Genomic DNA, 22,887 nt, shown 5'->3' on the forward strand with positions numbered 1-22,887 from the left:
CACTGCTGTGATCTCTGTTGTTACTGTTATGTATTGGCCATGGAGAGATGTGTAACCACACCTTTACATGTGTTATTAGTAGCAGCAGGTCTATGAAATATGGAATAATATTCCAGGATTGCAGCTTCTCCAAGGGCACTGGAAACGTGTCCTTACACTGTTGTTCTCTCTGTTGTCACTGTTATATATTGGCCCTGGAGAGATGTGTAATCACACATCTACGTATGTTGTTAGTAGCAGCAGGACTGTGAAATATGGAATAATATTCCAGGATTGCAGTGTCTCCAAGTGCACTGGGGTTGTGTCTTTACACTGTTGTGCTCTCTGTTGTCACTGTTATGTATTGTCTCTGGAAAAATGTGTAATCACACCTTTAAGTATGTTATTAGTAGCAGCAGGACTATGAAATACGAATCTATATTCCAGGATTGTAGTGCTATGGGGGCAGTATTTACACTGCTGTGCTCTAAGCTGCTGCACGTCACATTAGCAACTTTCTTGTATTTCATTGGTTACATCTGTGATTATATCATTAAGCCAAACAATAACGAGAATAAAAAATACTTCTAGTGATGTAGTGATTTATGTAGAATTATTATTACAGTGTCCAATCTCTTGTCTTTCAGTTGTGCCTAACTTTGGTACAGACATTTCAGCTCCCAAATCCATAACCATCCTGGACACGATCTTAACAATCGAAGTCACTGCAAAGTAAGTAACTCTTATAGGAGACGCATCCTTCTATATAAGGAGCGGATCTCAGCTGCCGACAGCAAATACCGTATTTTTTGGACTATAAGGCTCACAAAAAAATCCTTTGATTTTCTCAGGAATCAAAGGTGCGCCTTATAGTCCAGTGCACCTTATATATGAACCGTACTTACAGACAACAGCTGCCTTGAACTGTGCACAGGTCTGCCACCTGCTGGTCATTCACCCTTATAATCAAGTGCGCCTTATAATCAGATGCGCCTTATGTATGAACCGTACTTACAGACAACAGCTGCCTTGCACTGTGCACAGGTCTGCCACCTGCTGGTCATTCATCCTTATAATCAGGTGCGCCTTATAATCAGATGCGCCTTATATATGAACATAGATGTTTTAGCAGGCATTTATTGATGGTGCGCCTTATAATCCGGTGCGCCTTATATATGAAACTAGATGTTTTAGCAGGCATTTATCGATGGTGCGCCTTATAGTCTGAAAAATATGGTACATCGAATCATACCGACATAGAGGTCCTTCTCCGTAATGTCCTACATTGTCCTACAAAAAGTATTGTTCACGAATCCACCTTTATAATGTTCTAACACTTTGGGCACTTGGTGTAGGCTCTCAAATCAAATTGGTGAGGTCAATGTGACCTGAGGTCCCCAGATATACTTATAGGGGGTCATTTACTAAGGGCCTGATTCGCGTTTTCCCGACGTGTTACCCGAATATTTCCGATTTGCGCCGATTGTACCTGAATTGCCCCGGGTTTTTGGCGATCGGATTGTGGCGCATCGGCGCCGTCATGCGCGCGACGGAAATCGGGGGGCGTGGCCGAACGAAAACCCGACGTATGCGGAAAAACCGCTGCATTTAAAAACCGAAAATGTGTCGCTTGGGAAGCGCTTACCTTTACTTGGTCCAGCTCGGTGAATTCCAGGGCGTTCAGATGCTTTTCAGCGCAGCAGCGCCACCTGGTGGACGGCGGAGGAACTACATTCATAAATCCCGGCCGGACCCGAATCCTGTTCAGAGAACGCGCCGCTGGATCGCGAATGGGCCGGGTAAGTAAATGTGCCCCATAGTCTCCAGTTAGTGATGGAGCTTCTTGTCTTCTGTCTTAGGTACACATATGGCGAGCCAGTCCCCGGGAATGTGGACATAAAATTAAGAAGAGCACCAATAAATTATTACATAGGCAACGCCTGCAACAGGAACCCTGATGGTCTCTTCACTACCTCCACTGGAAAAGTAAGTCCCATGTATATCTTCTCATATACAGGCAGTACAAGATAAAAGTTTGTACTTAAGTTGAAATGTATGTAAGTCGGAACTGTATATTTTATAATTGTAACAATAAAGCTTCATTACAGACGCCTGTGATAACTGTTATAGCCCTTTATAGTAGCCTAAAGTACAGTAAATATCCAACATCCAGAGGTCCGTTTGTAACTAGGGGTCATCTGTAAATCGGGTGTTCTTAAGTAGGGGACCGTCTGTATATTAATCTCAACCTCCTTGGAGTAAAATCAGTGGGATTTGGTATCTGTGTCTTCTGCTTTGCATGAGCCACCGGTCATCTTCATGAAGATGGCTTGAAAAGGTGGTGGCCTTGCGTCCTCATTGCATTGAAGTCTAGATTCCTGTACATCGGTGTAAGAACGAAAACTGATGGGGACCCCTTGAGTAGTCCAAAGTGATCCATAAAGTAACATTTTATGACATTCCTTTCGAACATTCCATGTTAGATCTCCTGAGGAGCTTGAGTCCTACAGGAGTCACGCGGTGCTGTCCATGCAGGTCAGTGTGGCCGATGCCTTGGATGATATTAAAGGTTTGGATGTTCATCTGCTTTACAGTTGGATTCCAAGGGGACAATGAATGGAGAAATTGATCTAAGAATTTTCCAACTCGATCGGCCAGGATACGAAATGAGATTTACTCTCCAAGTAACTGTAACAGAAAACGCTTCAGGTATGTCATGTACCGGCCTTGCTGATGCTTCGAGACATTCCCAGTCTTGTCCTTTTGTAACAATGATAATGTTGCCAACAAATGTTTTTACTTATGTTTAAGGTCTTAGACGGTTAATCATCTCAGGCTAGGGTGATGACCATGATAACACTTTGAGTTGTGATGTTGCTGTGCATGTACGGTAGATGTCAAGACTTGACATATGGCATCAGGGCCGATTCTAGCATATTTGCTGCCTGAGGCGAATATTAAATGCTCCCCCCCGCAACTCGCCCCCCCCCCCCCGCCGTTCCCTGTTCAGTAAATGCTGAAAACTTTTAACAATTAACATCCCTACAGACAGCGCACTGACACTGTGTGACTGACTACAGGTTCTGGGAGTCATTAGTGGCATCTAGTACCTTATAGCTGACAATCTCTTCCATCAGGAGGACTTTATTCCGGGTTCTCCAATCCATGAGGTATCAAAGGCGAATTCACGGCCAGATATCTTCAGCTCCGTGCAGCATCTCCACCCGGTGTCCCTAAAAATACCACAGTCACTTACAGTATAAAGTCTCCTGGATAACAACACTGCGCTCCTAAATAATATATACCCCTCACAAAACAACTGACCGCACACTCCACACATATAAAACATCCCTTCTTACATATTTATTCTACTGGAATTATAGCAAGTACAGCACATCAATATACAACACCCCCAATTTATTAATACAGCCCCCCCCCCCGCCAACATTTGTTTTACATGATGCAAAGTAATCTATTGTATCTTATGACTAATATATCCCACCCTGTTATTATGTTCCATGTAAATTTATATAGAGTGCTACCCTGATTAATGTAAATATATAGCACCCCCTAATGAATATATATATATAATTTATTTTTATAGCCCCCCCCCCACTATAAACATTATCTGGCCCCATATATATATATATACACCCCCCCCTGCCCCAGGAAAATAAGAATCTGGCCCCATATAAATATATACAGCCCCCCCAGAATAAACAGAATCTGGCTCCATATAAATATATACAGCCCACCCCGGAATAAACAGAATCTGCCCCCCCATATTAATATATACAGCGCCCCAGAATAAACAGAGTATGGTCCCCCATATAAATATATACAGCCCCCTAGAATAAACAGAATACGGGCCCCCATATAAATATATACAGCCCCCCTGAATAACCAGAGTATGGTCCCCCATATAAATATATACAGCCCCCCCCCCAGCATAAACAGAATCTGGCCCCCCATATAAATATATACAGCCCCCCCCAGAATAAACAGAATATGGCCCCCTATATAAATATATACACCCCCCAGAATAAACAGAATCTGGTCCCCCATATAAATATTTACAGCCCCCCAGAACAAACAGAATCTGGCCCCCCATATAAATATATACAGCCCCCCCAGAATAAACAGAATACGCCCCCCCCCGTATAAATATATACAGCCCCCCAGAATAAACAGAATATGGTCCCCCATATAAATGTATACAGCCCCCCCAGCATAAACAGAATCTGGCCCCCCATATAAATATATACAGCCCCCCCCAGAATAAACAGAATACGGCCCCCCATATAAATGTATACAGCCCCCAGAATAAACAGAATCTGGTCCCCCATATAAATATATTCAGCCCCCCCCAGAATAAACAGAATACGGCCCCCCATATAAATGTATACAGCCCCCAGAATAAACAGAATCTGGCCCCCCATATAAATATATACAGTCCCCCAGAATAAACAGAATATGGTCCCCCATATAAATATATACAGCCCCCCCCCCCAGCATAAACAGAATCTGGCCCCCCATATAAATATATACAGCCCCCCCCAGAATAAACAGAATATGGCCCCCTATATAAATATATACACCCCCCAGAATAAACAGAATCTGGTCCCCCATATAAATATTTACAGCCCCCCAGAACAAACAGAATCTGGCCCCCCATATAAATATATACAGCCCCCCCAGAATAAACAGAATACGCCCCCCCCCCCGTATAAATATATACAGCCCCCCCAGAATAAACAGAATATGGTCCCCCATATAAATGTATACAGCCCCCCCAGCATAAACAGAATCTGGCCCCCCATATAAATATATACAGCCCCCCCAGAATAAACAGAATACGGCCCCCCATATAAATATATTCAGCCCCCCCCAGAATAAACAGAATACGGCCCCCCATATAAATGTATACAGCCCCCAGAATAAACAGAATCTGGCCCCCCATATAAATATATACAGTCCCCCAGAATAAACAGAATATGGTCCCCCATATAAATATATACAGCCCCCCCGGAATAAACAGAATCTGGCCCCCCATATAAATATATACAGCCCCCCCCCCCGCCCCTCAGTAAAAAAAGGAATCTGGCCTCATTTAAGTATATATAGAAGATCCCCCCCCCCCCCCGTTACAGCAGTAATCGCCCCCTAATATATATATGGTCACATTTAATTAATAATTGGACAATAAAAATAATAAAACTTATACTTACCTCGCGGCAGGGGGCTCCCACAGCGCGCGGCTCCCATCTCCCCGCGGCTCTTCTGGCAGCCGCGGCTCCGCTGAGTGACACAGGCGGCGTGACATCATCAACCGCCGCCTGTGTCGCTGCACTGTACAGAGCGACGCCAGCAGCCGGAAAGGCGCTGTATCGCTCCACATGTAAATTGCACCTGTTTCTTAAAAAATGTGGGCGATTCGGCCGACAGGTGCCCGAATCGCCAAAATTGGAGCGGCAAAATGCCGCTCTTAAAGAGGTCCGCAATCTGCCGCCCGAGGCGAAATTTTCATCTCCCCTCAAGGCAGATGCGGCCCTGTAGGGCATTTTATGTTAGATACAAGTTACTGATAGTCGCTGGCTCCTTATTGTTTTTGTTTAACCCCTTAACGCTGAAGCCACTTTTCACCTTCCTGACACGGCCCATTTTTTAAAATCTGACATGTGTCTATTTAAGTGGTTATAACTTTGGAAAGCTTTAACATATCCAGTTGATTTTGAGATTGTTTTTTCGTGACACATTGTACTTCATGCTGGTTGAGAAATTTAATCAATATATTTAGTATTTATTTATGAAATAAATGGAAATTTGGCAAAAATTTTGAGAAAAACAATTTTTTCCAAATTCAAAATGTTCTGCTTTTTGGAAAGTTGGTCATATCACTAAAATAACTTGATAACTAACATTTTCCATATGTCTGCTTTAACTTGGCATCATTTTTCAAACATCTCTTCCTTTATTTTGGATGTTAGGAGGCTTATAACTTTAGGTGCAATTTTTCAGATTTTCACGAAAATCATCAAAACCTACTTTTGGAGGGTCAATTTAGTTAGAAGTGACTTTATAAGGCCTACTTGACAGAAAACCCCCACAAATTACACCATTTTAGAAACTACACCCCTCAAAATATTCAAAACAACCTTTGGGAATTTTGTTAACCCTTTGAGCGTTTCATGAGGGTGAAAGATAAATGAAAGTGAAATTAGAGAAATGTAATTTTATCTCACTATAGATTCATTGAACACTAAAATTTGCACCTTCACAATGGGTTAAAAAGGAAAATGCATTTTACAATGTTGAGGGCAATTCCTCTTGAGTATGCCAATACCCATTTTGTCACTGTACCCTGCTGTACGGGCACAGGGGGGCTCTTGGAATGGAAAGAGCGTTGTTTCGTTTTTGCAGGGCAAATATGGCTGAAAAAGTTTTCATGTGTCAGGATGCATTTGGAGAGCCATAATGGTACCAAAACAGTGGAAAGCCCCAACATGAGACACCATTTTGGAAAGTACACCCCTTGGAGAGTTTAGCAACGTGTAATTTGTGTATTTTCCCCAACAGGTGTTTGATTCAATTAGGCCCCAAAAGTGAAAAAAGGTGAAAATTTTCTCAAAAAAGTTACTTTTACCCCAAATTTTTGTAAGCCACAAGGGATAAAAGATGAAACAACCCCCATAAATGTGTAAAACTATTTCTCCTAAGCACAGAACTGCACCACTTTTGCATATAAAGTGTTGTATGGGTACACAGTAGGGCTCAGAAGGGAAAGAGGGGCTTTGGCCTTTTAGAAGCCAGATTTGATAATCATCCTTTACATGTGTCAGGATGCATTTGGAGAGCCCTAGTGGTACCAAAACAGAGGGGAACCCCAACAAGTGTCACCATTTTGGAAAGTGCACCCTTTGGAGAATTCAGCAAGGTGTGATATGTGTATTTTCCCCTACAGGTGTTTGCTTCAATTAGGTCCCTAAAAGGAAAAAGGTGAACATTTTCCCAAAAAAGTCACTTTTACGGCTAATTTTTGTATCCCATAAGGCATTAAAGATGAAACAACCCCAAAAAATGTGTACTAGCATTTCTCCCGAGTATAAAATTGCCCCACACATGCAAATAAAATGTTGTATGGGTACGCAGTGAAGCTCAGAAGGGAAAGAGGGGCGTTGGCATTTTAGAAGCCAAATTTGACAGACATCCTTTACATATGTCAGGATGCATTTAGAGAGCCGTAGTGGTACCAAAACAGAGGGGAACCCCAACAAGTATCACCATTTTGGAAAGCACACCCCTTAGAGAATTTAGTAAGGTGTAATATGTGTATTTGTCCGTAAAGGTGTTTGATTTAATTAGGACTTAAATAGATAAAAGGTGAACATTTTCCTATAAAGGTCATTTTACTCCTAATTTTTTATAGCCACAAGGGATAAAAAAAATGTAATAACCCCTCAAAATGTGTAAACCTATTTCTCTCGAGTGTAGAAGTACCCCACATGTGTATATAAAATGTTGTATGGGCGCACAGTAAAATGAAAGGGGAATGTTTGCCTTTTAGAAGCCAAATTTGACAGAAATGTTTGACATGCATTTGGAGAACCCTAGTGGTATAAAACAGATAAGAATCCGAAAAGTGACCCTAATCTTTGAATTCACACCTCTTAGAGAATTTTGCAATGTGTAATATATGTATTTGCCCCTACAGGTGAATGATCCAATTAGGCCCTAATCATTAAAAACGTGAAAATTTTCCTATAAATGTCACTTTACCCCTAATTTATGTAAGCCACAAGGGATAATATATTAAATAACCCCAAAAAAGGTGTAAAACTATTTCTCCCGAGTGTAGAAGTACCCCACATGTGCATATAAAATGCTTTATGGGGGTACAGTAGAGGAAAAGAGGGATGTTTGTCTTTTAGAGGCCAAATTTGCAAGAAATCCTGCACATGTGTCAGGATACATTTGGAGAGCTGTAGTGGTACCAAAACAGAGGAAAACCCGAAAAGTGACCCTAATTGTTGAATGTTCACCCCTTGGGGAATTTAGCAAGGTGTAATATGTGGTGTAGTGTAATACACGTGGTGAAATGAGCATTTTGAACATATAGGTGGTTTCCAAATATGATGTGCAATGGAGTCCAAGATGGAAATTTCAATTATTTCTGGAAAGTTCAGTGCCCGTTATGTGGCGCCCCTTATGAAATAATGGAGGGGTATAGGGAGCAACGGGACATAACAGTTGTTACAATTATTCATTTTACTGAAATTAATTCACAATAGGTTGGGCGTGAATTGTGAATGTCTAGTGTATAAGGAGGTAGAATATACCAGGGGACCAACTAAACTTTTGTCACTCTGGAGGTGTCGCAGGTCTCTTAGTAGTATGTAGTGTCCATCCTAACTCCTCTTTTGGAACAGACTCTTTATTGAGTCCTACCATTAGAAGCAGCAGAATTCACCGGGAAAATGCTGTCCTGGCAAAACACAGAAACATCTAAACCAGAGATACTGGGGCCCCGTCCTTCTTGTCCCAATATTAGTTTCCTAATATGTTCCTCTTGAAAACTGAGAAATGATACGGCAGGACATGCACATTGGAACAGCACGTAAGAGTTGTACAGCATCATCTGAACAATGTGCACGGCCAGCGCTTTTCTTCGTTTTAGTAGGGAAATTATCACCAAGTGTTGCTCTTATTCACCCTAGCGATGCCCATTGTGACGAATATTGCTGCTTTTGGCTGGACCAAATCGACCAGCCAATAGCGGCAAACATGGACAGAGGGGGGCAACAAAACCCCTCTGGACCGCAAGGCAAAATTGGTGGCTGTCAGGAACAGCCGCCACCCTGCCCCGATCACCGTGTCTACAGACATGGTGACCGGTATTACTGACGTCATAAGTAAATTTGCTGCTATTGGTTCGTCTGAATTGATGAGCCAATAGCAGCGATAATAAACTGGGGGTGTGTGGGGGGAACGTAACCCTTCTGGTCCATGGGGCAGGATGGATGGCTGTGAGGAACAGCCGCCGTCTTACCCCGATCAGTGAACAGCCGCCGTCTTACCCTGACCGGTGTTGGAAAGTCACTACTCGCCGCACCGTTCTATAACAACGCTCGTTGGGAATAGGCTATACAATCTTTATTTATTTTTTAAGCAATTTAGACAAATAAGGGCTTATTTTTTGCGAGATGAGATGCACTGTAAAAAAAACTTAATTTTAGTGGGTTTTTAGCTTATTGAAGCAATTTTATTAACTTTTTACGTGTGGAGGAAAATAAAATCTTCAATTCTTGTTTTGGATTTTTAGCATTTTTTTGGGGGGGGTGTTCATTGTAGCATAACAATAATATATTATCTTTATTCTACGGATCACTACGATTACGGTGATACCTCATATATATAGTTTTATTTTTATTTGTCCAATTTTATTGAAGGAAAACTAGAATAGAAAAAATTGAATTTGTTTTAGTATTGCCATGTTTATAGCGGCATAATTATAGTATTTTTTGGTTTACGGAGCTGGTTGTAAGCTTATTTTTTGCGTGACAAGTTGCTCTTTTTATTGGTATCATTTTGGTGCTTGTAACTTTTTCGGATCACTTTTTAGAACATTTTTTGTAAAGCAATTTGATAAAAAGTTTAAATTTTTGGCAAGTTTTTGTTTTTTTTTTTTTACCACGTTCACCGAGCGGGTCCAATTAGGATTAGGATTTATTGTACAGATTGTTACGGACGCGGCGATACCAAATAAGTGGGGTTTTTTCGTGATTTAGTGTTTTTTATACTTTATTACTTGTGTAAAGGGAAATGTGGTGTTTGGGGGGACTTTCACTTTCTTTTATTATTTATTTTTATTGTAAAAAACCTTTATTTATTTATTTATTTTTACTTTTTTTACAGTGACTGACATCTAAGCTTCTGATCACTTGTTCAAGCTTTTTTTACAGGTTACACAGTGCAATACAGATGTATTGCACTGTGCAATGTAAGACACTGAGCATGCTGCGCATGCCCAGTGTCTTACAGCCGGGTCCTGCCAGAAGGCAGGACCCGGCTTCCGGATCAAGATCTCGCAGCCCCGGGCACCGGCAGTCCCGGGGCTGCGATCGGAGCAGCGGACCCCCCCGGTAAGCGCCGCGGGGGGGGTCCGATTCAGTTTTTATTACCTTTTAAATGCCTCTAAGACGCCGCGGTCAGCGCGACCGCGGCGTGTTAGGGGTTAACACCCGCGATCGGAGAAATCTCCGATCGCGGGTGTTAGAGGCGGGTGTCAGCTATAATATATAGCCGACACCCGCAGCTTCTGGCGCCGGCTCCGTTCAGGAGCCGGCGCCAGAAGCTTGACGTAATAGTACTGCATTTTGCGGGAACGCACCTCCCGCGATGCAGTACTATTACGTCAAATGTCGGGAAGGGGTTAAAGACAATTTAGAGGTCAAGGTCAAACCTGCCCACCGCATCTGAGAGGTTAGTTTTCCTTTTAAGACACTGAATGCCTCTACTTTATATGGATAGAAATCAGTCCATGGTCATGTGACATTAGGAAGCAGATGGGTTACCAGGGTCGCCTCCAGTTTTCAGTGGGCCCCTCGGTGACAGAGCCTTAGTGGGCCCCTTTGCAGTGAACTCACATGGCAGAATTAAAAATTCTGAAACTAAAACAGTCTCCTGTTCCTTAAAATATTCTCTAGCTTATCATCCCAAAAAGTCCCCTCACATCCTATATATATCCCGTGGATGCCTTACCTACAGCCTTATGTGCCCCAGCAGCTCTGTGCCCCAGGACTTGCCCAGCTATGCCCAGTGCTGGCACCGGCCCTGTGTGTAATAGGAAAAAAAAGCCCCCTTAGTTCTGTAACAGAATTATCAAAATGTTTTTGAATCACTCTTCAAAGGAATCCAAGTGACTGAGTCAAGATTCATCAGCATTACTAGCCAGATGGGTCGCGTGTCTTTTAACCGTGAGAACATGGATCCTGTTTACAAACCAAAACTTCCTTTTTATGTAGAGGTGAGTCCGATTTTATTGAAACCCTCCATTTTTTAGGATGTCATATCTACTCTGATGGTTCTCGGACTCCTGTCTGTGAATTCAAGGTCAAGTTTGGGAAATATTTAGGATGGTGGAGGTAGTGGACGTATTAGTCAATTATCTGCAATGCCTTCTACTTTAAGGCTGCATTCACATTAACTTGTGCAACACCGTACCGTAGTATGGCGGCACACGTCGGGACCGGGGAGAGGAGGAGGGGCTAAGCGCTGCTCGCCCCTCTGCATAGAGAAACATGGGGCACAGTGCCGTATACTGGGAAAAGATAGGACATGTCCTATCTTTTAGCGGCTAGGGAACGGTACAGTGTACGGTACGGTGTGCTGCACCATAAAGCTCCATACGACGACGCACGCCCATCGCCGGCCTATGGGGGACCTATATCCAACGTTTATATGTTGCCATCAGGGCCGGATTATAGGCGGGGCTCGCGCGGCTAGAGCCCCGGGGCCCCCACCATCTTGCCCCCCCTAGGGGCCCCCACCAGACCGCACCCCCGCTCCTCCCGCGCACACTCTCCTGAGCCGCCCGCCGCCCCTAGACATAGGTGATCGCCTCCACGCCCATCTTTCTGCATAGGTGACCGCCTCCCAGCTCGCCCATCCCCCTGCATGGCCTCCCCGCCCGTCCATAACGCTTCATGGCGGAGCCGCCCGCTGCCCGCCCATCGCCGCCCACCCCGCACGGCACAGGTGACTTCGCCTCCGCAAGCGCGCTCCCCCCGACACAGGTAACAGTTTCCCAGCTCGCCCATCCCCCTGCATGGCATCCCCAGCATTACAAACTACAGCATGGCGGAGCCGCCCGCCCCGCACGGCACAGGTGACTCCGCCTCCCCCCCCCCCCCCCCCCGACACAGGTAGCCGGCTCCTGGCCCCCCATCCCCCGCTATGGCCCCCCAACCCCCGCTATCCAACAATGCCCCCCCCCGCCGGTTCGCCCCGCCCCGCCGGCTCACCCCGCGCAAGCAACCCCGCTCCCGCCCGGCCCCGCCCCCTGCTCCCTCCGCTTGAACAAGCACCCGCCACCCCTCCTCCCCGGCCGAGCAAGCAACACCCCCCCCCGCCGACCGAACAAGCAACCGACCGACACCCCCCGCCCGAACACCAGCCTGACGCCACGGCCGGTCACCGGGGGTAAGTATATACATGTATTTGTCTGTGTGTATATATGTGTATATATGTATATGAGTGTATATGTGTATATACAGTGTATATAGGCATCTACTGTGTATATGTGTATATATGTATATACTGTGTATATATGTATATACTGTGTATATATGTATATACTGTGTATATAGGCATCTACTGTGTATATATGTATATACTGTGTATGTAGGCATCTACTGTGTATATATGTATATACTGTGTATGTAGGCATCTACTGTGTATATGTGTATATATGTATATACTGTGTATGTAGGCATCTACTGTGTATATGTGTATATATGTATATACTGTGTATGTAGGCATCTACTGTGTATATGTGTATATATGTATATACTGTGTATGTAGGCATCTACTGTGTATATGTGTATATATGTATATACTGTGTATGTAGGCATCTACTGTGTATATGTGTATATATGTATATACTGTGTATGTAGGCATCTACTGTGTATATGTGTATATATGTATATACTGTGTATGTAGGCATCTACTGTGTATATGTGTATATATGTATATACTGTGTATGTAGGCATCTACTGTGTATATGTGTATATATGTATATACTGTGTATGTAGGCATCTACTGTGTATATGTGTATATATGTATATACTGTGTATGTAGGCATCTACTGTGTATATGTGTATATATGTATATACTGTGTATGTAGGCATCTACTGTGTATATGTGTATATATGTATATACTGTGTATAGGTGTATATATGTATATACTGTGTATGCATCTACTGTATTTATACACGCATATATTTACATAAGCATATATATGTGCACATTTATATATATATGAATGATGTTGTTTTTGTATATGCTGTGTATATGGTATGTATTTATAAGCTCTATATACTGAATGTGTGTAAGTGTATACTTGTGTGTATATATGGGTGCAAGTATACGTGTGTAGAACTTTATTTGTGTGTATCTAAGTGTATATAATGGTATGTATATATCAGTGTGTAATTGTATAAACATGTCTGTATAAGGGTACATTCACAAGAACGTATGGGGGGCGTATATCTGGCTGCAAATTTGTTACCGGATATACTTCCCTCATAGGCATCTATAGCGCCTGGGCTCGGTACGGTGAGCACAACGAGTACTCACTGTTTCGTGCTGTGGCCGCAAAAGAGAGAGAGCGTGCTCTATCTATGGCCGTAAGAACGACCATGCAGCTCTATTCTCTATGGAGAGGGGAGTGGTGAGCTGCGATCACCTCTCCTCCTCTCCACAACGCCCAACATGTGCCTGCCAGGCGATAGTCTGGCCACCACACGTTTATGTGAATGCAGCCGACATATGTTTATATTTTTTTAAGGGGAAGGGGGGCCCCATGCAGAAATCTGCTATGGGGTCCAATCTCTCCTATTTACACCACTGCTTGGGACTGCATGGCTGTGTGGATTGAGGTGTATGTTATGTGGGACTGTATATCTGGTACGAGTGAAGGATGTAAAGATGTTTGACTGGGGGTGAGGCGGCTGTATGTAGCTGTGTTACTGGGGTGAGACGGCTGTATGTAGCGGTGTTACTGGGGGGCGAGGCAGCTGTATGTAGCTGTGTTACTGGGGGCCAGGCGGCTGTATGTAGCTGTGTTACTGGGGGTGAGGTGGCTGTATGTAGCTGTGTTACTGGGGGTGATGCGGCTGTATGTAGCTGTGTTACTGGGGGTGATGCGGCTGTATGTAGCTGTGTTACTGGGGGTGAGGCGGCTGTATGTAGCTGTGTTACTGGGGATGAAGCGGCTGTATGTAGCTGTGTTACTGGGGATGAGGCGCTGTATGTAGCTATGTTACTGGGGACGAGACGGCTGTATGTAGCTGTGTTACTGGGGACCAGTCGGCTGTATGTAGCTGTGTTACTGGGGATGAGGCGGCTGTATGTAGCTGTGTTACTGGGGTGAGACGGCTGTATATAGCGGTGTTAGTGGGGGGCGAGGCAGCTGTATGTAGCTGTGTTACTGGGGGCCAGGCGGCTGTATGTAGCTGTGTTACTGGGGGTGATGCGGCTGTATGTAGCTGTGTTACTGGGGGTGAGGCGGCTGTATGTAGCTGTGTTACTGGGGGTGAGGCGGCTGTATGTAGCTGTGTTACTGGGGGCCAGGCGGCTGTATGTAGCTGTGTTACTGGGGGAGAGGCGGCTGTATGTAGCTGTGTTACTGGGGGCCAGGCGGCTGTATGTAGCTGTGTTACTGGGGGCCAGGCGGCTGTATGTAGCTGTGTTACTGGGGGCCAGGCGGCTGTATGTAGCTGTGTTACTGGGGGTGAGGGGGCTGTATGTAGCTGTGTTACTGGGGGCGAGGCGGCTGTATGTAGCTGTGTTACTGGGGGGCCAGGCGGCTGTATGTAGCTGTGTTACTGGGGGGCCAGGCGGCTGTATGTAGCTGTGTTACTGGGGATGAGGCGGCTGTATGTAGCGGTGTTAGGGTACATTCACACAGCGGTATGCCCGCCGTGCGGGCATACCGCCGTGTGCTGGAGAGGAGGAGGAGGTGGCCCCTCCTCCCTCCATAGAGAATAGCGGCGCACGGCCGCACACACGCCAAAAGATAGAGCATGCTCTATCTTTTTGCGGTGTGCGGGCCGGATCGGTGCCACACATGTGTGGCACCGCATCTGCGCCGTGCCGCTATTGCCGTCTATGGGGACGTACATGCGGCCGCAAATTTGCGGCCGCATGTACGTCCCCGCAGATGGCCATGTGAATGTGCCCTTACTGGGGGCGAGGCAGCTGTATGTAGCTGTGTTACTGGGGGTGAGGCGGCTGTATGTAGCTGTGTTACTGGGGATGAGGCGGCTGTATGTAGCGGTGTTACTGGGGGCGAGGTGGGTGTATGTAGCTGTGTTACTGGGGATGAGGCGGCTGTACGTAGCTGTGTTACTGGGGATGATTTGGCTGTACGTAGCTGTGTTACTGGGGGTGATGCGGCTGTATGTAGCTGTGTTACTGGGGGTGAGGCGGCTGTATGTAGCTGTGTTACTGGGGATGAGGCGGCTGTATGTAGCTGTGTTACTGGGGATGAGGCGGCTGTATGTAGCTGTGTTACTGGGGATGAGGCGGCTGTATGTAGCTGTGTTACTGGGGGAGAGGCGGCTGTATGTAGCTGTGTTACTGGGGATGAGGCGGCTGTATGTAGCTGTGTTACTGGGGGCCAGGCGGCTGTATGTAGCTGTGTTACTGGGGGTGAGGCGGCTGTATGTAGCTGTGTTACTGGGGGTGAGGGGGCTGTATGTAGCTGTGTTACTGGGGATGAGGCGGCTGTATGTAGCGGTGTTACTGGGGGCGAGGTGGGTGTATGTAGCTGTGTTACTGGGGATGAGGCGGCTGTATGTAGCTGTGTTACTGGGGATGAGGCGGCTGTATGTAGCTGTGTTACTGGGGGTGAGGCGGCTGTATGTAGCTGTGTTACTGGGGATGAGGCGGCTGTATGTAGCTGTGTTACTGGGGATGAGGCGGTTGTATGTAGCTGTGTTACTGGGGATGAGGCGGTTGTATGTAGCTGTGTTACTGGGGGTGAGGCGGCTGTATGTAGCTGTGTTACTGGGGGTGAGGGGGCTGTATGTAGCTGTGTTACTGGGGATGAGGCGGCTGTATGTAGCGGTGTTACTGGGGGCGAGGTGGGTGTATGTAGCTGTGTTACTGGGGATGAGGCGGCTGTATGTAGCTGTGTTACTGGGGATGAGGCGGCTGTATGTAGCTGTGTTACTGGGGGTGAGGCGGCTGTATGTAGCTGTGTTACTGGGGATGAGGCGGCTGTATGTAGCTGTGTTACTGGGGATGAGGCGGTTGTATGTAGCTGTGTTACTGGGGATGAGGCGGTTGTATGTAGCTGTGTTACTGGGGGTGAGGCGGCTGTATGTAGCTGTGTTACTGGGGGTGAGGCGGCTGTATGTAGCTGTGTTACTGGGGATGATTTGCTGTATGTAGCTGTGTTACTGGGGATGAGGCGGCTGTATGTAGCTGTGTTACTGGGGGTGAGGCGGCTGTATGTAGCTGTGTTACTGGGGGTGAGGCGGCTGTATGTAGCTGTGTTACAGGGGGTGAGGCGGCTGTATGTAGCTGTGTTACTGGGGGTGAGGCGGCTGTATGTAGCTGTGTTACTGGGGGTGAGGCGGCTGTATGTAGCTGTGTTACAGGGGGTGAGGGGGCTGTATGTAGCTGTGTTACAGGGGGCGAGGGGGCTGTATGTAGCTGTGTTACTGGGGGTGAGGCGGCTGTATGTAGCTGTGTTACTGGGGGTGAGGCGGCTGTATGTAGCTGTGTTACTGGGGATGATTTGCTGTATGTAGCTGTGTTACTGGGGATGAGGCGGCTGTATGTAGCTGTGTTACTAGGGGTGAGGCGGCTGTATGTAGCTGTGTTACTGGGGGTGAGGCGGCTGTATGTAGCTGTGTTACAGGGGGTGAGGCGGCTGTATGTAGCTGTGTTACTGGGGATGAGGCGGCTGTATGTAGCTGTGTTACTGGGGGTGAGGCGGTTGTATGTAGCTGTGTTACTGGGGATGAGGCGGTTGTATGTAGCTGTGTTACTGGGGGTGAGGCGGCTGTATGTAGCTGTGTTACTGGGGGTGAGGGGGCTGTATGTAGCTGTGTTACTGGGGATGAGGCGGCTGTATGTAGCGGTGTTACTGGGGGTGAGGCGGCTGTATGTAGCTGTGTTACTGGGGGTGAGGCGGCTGTATGTAGCTGTGTTACTGGGGATGATTTGCTGTATGTAGCTGTGTTACTGGGGATGAGGCGGCTGTATGTAGCTGTGTTACTAGGGGTGAGGCGGCTGTATGTAGCTGTGTTACTGGGGGTGAGGCGGCTGTATGTAGCTGTGTTACAGGGGGTGAGGCGGCTGTATGTAGCTGTGTTACTGGGGATGAGGCGGCTGTATGTAGCTGTGTTACTGGGGGTGAGGCGGTTGTATGTAGCTGTGTTACTGGGGATGAGGCGGTTGTATGTAGCTGTGTTACTGGGGGTGAGGCGGCTGTATGTAGCTGTGTTACTGGGGGTGAGGGGGCTGTATGTAGCTGTGTTACTGGGGATGAGGCGGCTGTATGTAGCGGTGTTACTGGGGGCGAGGTGGGTGTATGTAGCTGTGTTACTGGGGATGAGGCGGCTGTATGTAGCTGTGTTACTGGGGATGAGGCGGCTGTATGTAGCTGTGTTACTGGGGATGAGGCGGCTGTATGTAGCGGTGTTACTGGGGGCGAGGTGGGTGTATGTAGCTGTGTTACTGGGGATGAGGCGGCTGTATGTAGCTGTGTTACTGGGGATGAGGCGGCTGTATGTAGCTGTGTTACTGGGGGTGAGGCGGCTGTATGTAGCGGTGTTACTGGGGGCGAGGTGGGTGTATGTAGCTGTGTTACTGGGGATGAGGCGGCTGTATGTAGCTGTGTTACTGGGGATGAGGCGGCTGTATGTAGCTGTGTTACTGGGGGTGAGGCGGCTGTATGTAGCTGTGTTACTGGGGATGAGGCGGCTGTATGTAGCTGTGTTACAGGGGGTGAGGCGGCTGTATGTAGCTGTGTTACTGGGGATGAGGCGGCTGTATGTAGCTGTGTTACTGGGGGTGAGGCGGCTGTATGTAGCTGTGTTACAGGGGGTGAGGCGGCTGTATGTAGCTGTGTTACAGGGGGCGAGGGGGCTGTATGTAGCTGTGTTACTGGGGGGGGAGGGGGCTGTATGTAGCTGTGTTACTGGGGGTGAGGGGGCTGTATGTAGCTGTGTTACTGGGGGGGGAGGGGGCTGTATGTAGCTGTGTTACTGGGGGCGAGGCAGCTGTATGTAGTGGTGTTACTCTTTGGATAGTGGAAAGGAAGCAGGAGGACGTATGTGTACGCTACACTCAGTGGGGGCCTCCACCAGATTTTGCACCCAGGGGCCCCCACCAACCTTAATCCGGCCCTGGTTGCCATATATAAGTCCCCCAACGGCTGTGTGAATAAGCCCTTAGATGTATGATACTACTTTATATTACACAGAAGCAGACCCTGGATGTAATAGGCCAGTGATGGTGAACCTTTTAGGGACCAAAGGCCCAAACTACAACTAAAACCCACTTATTCAAGTGACAACACAACAATTTAAGCATTAACTTATTGCTTCCTGCTCTGTCACCACTTTTAATTGTATTGGTGGCCAGGGAACACCAATACAATACAAAAAAAGGAGAAAGTCCCTCAAACAGGTAGAATCGTGGGGCTCTAATGGTGATCCAGCTGTGTCCACACTTTATCACTTCTCCTGCAGTTAATGATGAGTCGCTTTAAAATAGTGCTGAAAGCAGCACATACTGGGCTTCCTGGGACTATAGGAGGTCTTGTCTGGCAAACTCTGTGCCTGGGACCCATATGGACCCATGCCAAGGTTCACCACCACTGTTATAGGGAAACACCTAAAACTCTATAGAAGCTATTATGGAGCCATAGCCAGAATTCTGTAGATGAACATCTCTAACTGTGCCTGACAGTGTCGGACTGGGTTTCCTTAGGACCACCAGAGAAAATCAATTTGGGGGCCCACTCTTCATTATCCCCGAGGAAATATACTCTTGCAGCCTCCAAATTGTTGTGTTTTCTGATGGGTTGAGCCAGGGCCCACCGGAGGATCCTCTGGTACTTTAGTGGGCCAGTCCGACACTGGTGCCTGAGCATAGCCAGAAATACAGTAACATTCACGTTACTACCGAGAATTGTCGGCGTACAGCTGGTTCAGAGCTATAGGATTATAGCTTTATATGGAAAGAAACACCGCTAAAACACTAGAGGAGCACTCATAGGAGAGTATCTGGAATGCCTTTGGAACAGAGTCGGAACCCTATCAGATCAAAACCAGCGAAAGCTGAAGGAACATACATTTTCAGCTATCCACCATCACTCTCCATGTCAGCAGTTCCACCACCCAGACATATTAAGACTTAACTTACCAAAGAAATTTCTGCCCACAGCTAATAATCACACATGAAAATATTGTCGATGATAATAGTCATTGTTTGGGTCATTTTTCAGGTTACTGCAGAAGATGGTCTTCAAAATCCAATGAGCGACCAGACAATCGAACTGCAGTTAAATGGCGAGACCATCTATAATATGACCACAGATGGCAATGGCAAAGCCCATTACTACATTGATACATCTGAACTGAAACAATCGGAAGCCAATATTCAGGTAAGTGGACGACAATGATGGACCTTCCAGCCGGTCTGGGTAGCGACTTAAGAACGTTTCAGCTCACAGCCTACGTTCCTATTTTGTGGTTATATGGTAATAAGCTTACTAAGGATCTTCAGGGCCCTTATTCAAAATGTTAATCTTCAATGTATGATACAGTATGTCATGTCTTCTGTTGACAATGCTTTGCTAAGAGGCAGATGAGTATGAAAACCTACACGGAGTGTGGTGGGGATTCTAGACATCTCCACCGATCATTGCATTAAAATACTTAGCCTTGTATTGTCTCTCATCTCCCAAGGTCATTTTCAAGAATTCCGAACAATGTTATGATTCCAACTTTATTGTGCCCACTTATTCCACCGACTACTACGCGATAAAGCGCCACTATTCGCGGTCTGGGAGCTTTGTGCATGTAGAAAGACCTAAAGAGGATCTTGAGTGTGGAAAGACGCATACTCTTTCAGCCAAGTACATATTTAGTAAATCCGGACTTCAGGAAGGTGAAACCGGCACAAGTTTCAATTATATGGTAAGTGCCAAGAGAAGAGCTGTTAAATGGTTGTCCTAGAGATGACAGTAGCCTCAATCATTAAGAACAATAGATTCTTACCCTTATTGTGGCAATCCCAGGAAGGATATGGGACTGTCCATGGGACTGCCCACCATTTATTTTGTACGAAAGAGGTCCAATTCATGAATGAACGATGATTGGACTGAGTAGCACTGCCATGTTCTGCGGCAGGGATTAGATTGGACACTTGTTTTTTTTTATTAGAGTGATCTATTGTGCCTAAAATAGAAAATTGTCTAAATTGCCCAAAAAAAGTCAACACAGTTATTTCCAGTTTCAGAAAATTGTATCTAAAATTGTTCTCTTAATAAAATGTTATAATTTGAAAATTTGATTGTTATAATTTCGCTCCATACATTAAGGCTGTTTTCATTAAATTGCAGATAATGTCCAGGACTACTATTATAAATTTTGGTTCCGTCCCAGTAGACTGTAAGTATCACTCTGTAGATGGACTTAACTAAACCATGACAGATAAGTTAAAATGATCTATGGTAGACCATCTATCATCTAGCTACAGTATTTGGACAAAAGTATTGGGCCCTGTACATGCCAAACCTATCCGAGCTTCTTTGGCTTGATCATGTCCTGAAACCTCCAACATTCATAGTATTATAGTATCATAGTTTATATGGTTGAAAAAAGTCACATTTCCATGCAGTTCAACCAAGGAAGGGATTGGATGAGGAAAGCATTTATGGGAAACAATTCTATATAACATAACCATCAATGTTAATTAGGTGTAAAAAGTTACACTCCATTAAAATGGAGTAAGTCCACCCAAAACAGTTTCTACTCTTTCAGGAACTGTCAGGGTTCAGGATCAGTGGACCTTCTGGACCACCTCTGCGGCAGCATACCACCAGGTCGTTCCACAGGTGTCACTAGCCGGCGGTGGCAGCCAAGTTAGTGGTACAGAATCGGAGCCCAATCGAAGTCAGCGAGCAGTCAGGGCAGGCAGCAGACATGCAAGGTCAAAGTCCAAATCCGAAGTCAGCAACAAGGAATCACACAGGAACGGGCAAGGAACAGAAACACTGGAACAAACAAAGGAACTCAAAGGAAGCTTTCTCTTCTTGCTAGGAAGCTTAAAGATCCGGCTGGGAAACATGGGAACAGCGGGCCTTTAAGGAAACCCGGAAGTGCCAGCGCCAATCAGCAATGCGCTTGCCCTTTAAATCTCTGAGATGTGGCGCGCACGAGCCCTAGGGAGCAGGGACCCACAGGCAGTATAGGCCGGACGGGAGCAGGAGCGTGGAGAGGTGAGTTTGGACCGTGGGGAGCCGCGCCACAGAGAAGGGCATGGGTGTGCCCGCGATCCGTGACATGGATCACAGGGGCACCCGTGACAGGAACCTTAGAGGTTTGGGGTAGAGACTAATGTAAAACGAGAGGACTTGTCTCATAATTTATTTCCAAATGGTCTCAAAGATGTTTGATAAGTTTTTGTGCTGGCCAGTCAAGTTCTACCACGTCAAAATCGCCCAACTCTCTCTAATCATGTACATATCTTCTAATGATCTCTTTATTCCTATGCCACTTTTCAGCTCTCCAAGGTAAATTTGCCATCCCGGTAAAGGTAACTGCAGACCATGCCCCACTTATTGTTATTGTCGTGTACACTATGCTGGAGAACGAGATTGTGACCGACACTCTGCGCCTCAATACAGAGAAATGCTTCAGGCACCAGGTAAAGAGAAATTCTTTGCAATCCATCAGTGATCAAAGTTAAATATTTTTACAATGTTTTTATTGCAATATTTTTTAATTTAATATGGCATCCTGGGGAGGCGAGAGGTCTAGGATAAGGAAGGTCGGAAACCAATGCCTTGCGAGCCAGATGTGGATCTTTTGATGGCGCATCTAGCTCCCAGACAGGGCTCCTATCTGTCAATAGGATGGATCCATGCCTCGCGCTCCAACGGGCTTCTCGTGGTGCACACTGGTATTGGTAGTTTTCAGCTGGTATAGTCTCCATTGGTGGCAGAGATGAGTGGCACTGTGCTCAGACTACATTTTCCATCACTACCTCCATGGTCCAACCGCCTGCTTCACTGACTCGGCACCTGCGTCTAGCCGCGAGAAGCACCATTTCCATCTGCTTGCAGGACACTCCAGAACCCCCTGGCTGCCCACATAACTGCAGATACAGTATAAAGGTGATTATTATAGCAGGCATGAATACTGGACCCACGGTTCACCTTAGGATGTGTCATTATACACAAAGCAACAGATCAGTGACAGACTATAATTTCTACAGTGTTTCCCCCCAAAAAAGCTCCCTGAAGCAACCCCGAAAAAAATACAACAATATATAGGACCTCCCTCAAAAGTAAGGCCTTTATTCCAGGGGAGCCCTGGGTTAGGGCTGTTGGAGGGGTCCTATTTACAGAAAAAAACAATAATTCACCCTGTACTGATTTCATCTGCTGCTAAATCAGTGGCAGATAAAATCTGCTGGATCCAAAAAAAATTCTGCGCATATTTCACAACAATACGCTGAGAAATCCACTCAAATTATTTCTCATGTTACTGTGGATGCAATACGTGGACCCATGGAAGTCTATAAGATTCCGCCAATGCAATAAATTAAATATCTTTAAACATATTGAACGGCTTAAAATATGTGGCGCTTATAGCTCACTCAACCAAAAAGGTTCCTGACCCCTGGTCTAGATGTAGAACCTGACAACTTAGGTCAGTAATCAGTTCATCCTCTTATAGGGTATCTTGTTTGGGTAGTATTCAATTTACAGTATTTACTACTCCCATAGGATGTCAAGGCTGTCCGTGTGAGTCACTCATTTCCACTAGTGGCCTGGTCTGTAGAGTATAAAGAAGCCCATGCCTGGCTCCTGCTATCACACAGGGCTAGATACCACTAAAAGCTCCTCTATTTTACTTGGAAGTATGCAAATATGTTTTCCGAGGT

At 46.0% G+C, this 22,887-nt stretch overlaps 1 protein-coding gene across 4 annotated transcripts in view; it reads left to right on the top strand.

The window, feature by feature from the left end:
* The window catches only part of LOC140105828 (ovostatin-like), a 163,437-nt gene that overhangs the window by 90,419 nt on the left and 50,131 nt on the right, over positions 1 to 22,887 (top strand). For all 4 annotated transcript variants that reach the window (XR_011850649.1, XR_011850650.1, XR_011850651.1 and 1 more), the window contains 8 exons: positions 627 to 711; positions 1,839 to 1,965; positions 2,574 to 2,688; positions 10,887 to 11,002; positions 19,220 to 19,378; positions 19,683 to 19,913; positions 20,339 to 20,387; positions 21,503 to 21,645. Coding sequence is in view for 1 of the 4 variants with exons in the window: in XM_072129929.1 (XP_071986030.1) it covers positions 627 to 711; positions 1,839 to 1,965; positions 2,574 to 2,688; positions 10,887 to 11,002; positions 19,220 to 19,378; positions 19,683 to 19,913; positions 20,339 to 20,387; positions 21,503 to 21,645 (1,025 nt within the window). In the remaining 3 variants the exon portion in view is untranslated. The remainder of the gene's footprint in view (positions 1 to 626; positions 712 to 1,838; positions 1,966 to 2,573; positions 2,689 to 10,886; positions 11,003 to 19,219; positions 19,379 to 19,682; positions 19,914 to 20,338; positions 20,388 to 21,502; positions 21,646 to 22,887) is intronic.

Source organism: Engystomops pustulosus, chromosome 11 (genome assembly GCF_040894005.1).
Source record: "Engystomops pustulosus chromosome 11, aEngPut4.maternal, whole genome shotgun sequence".
Classification (NCBI taxonomy): domain Eukaryota; kingdom Metazoa; phylum Chordata; class Amphibia; order Anura; family Leptodactylidae; genus Engystomops; species Engystomops pustulosus.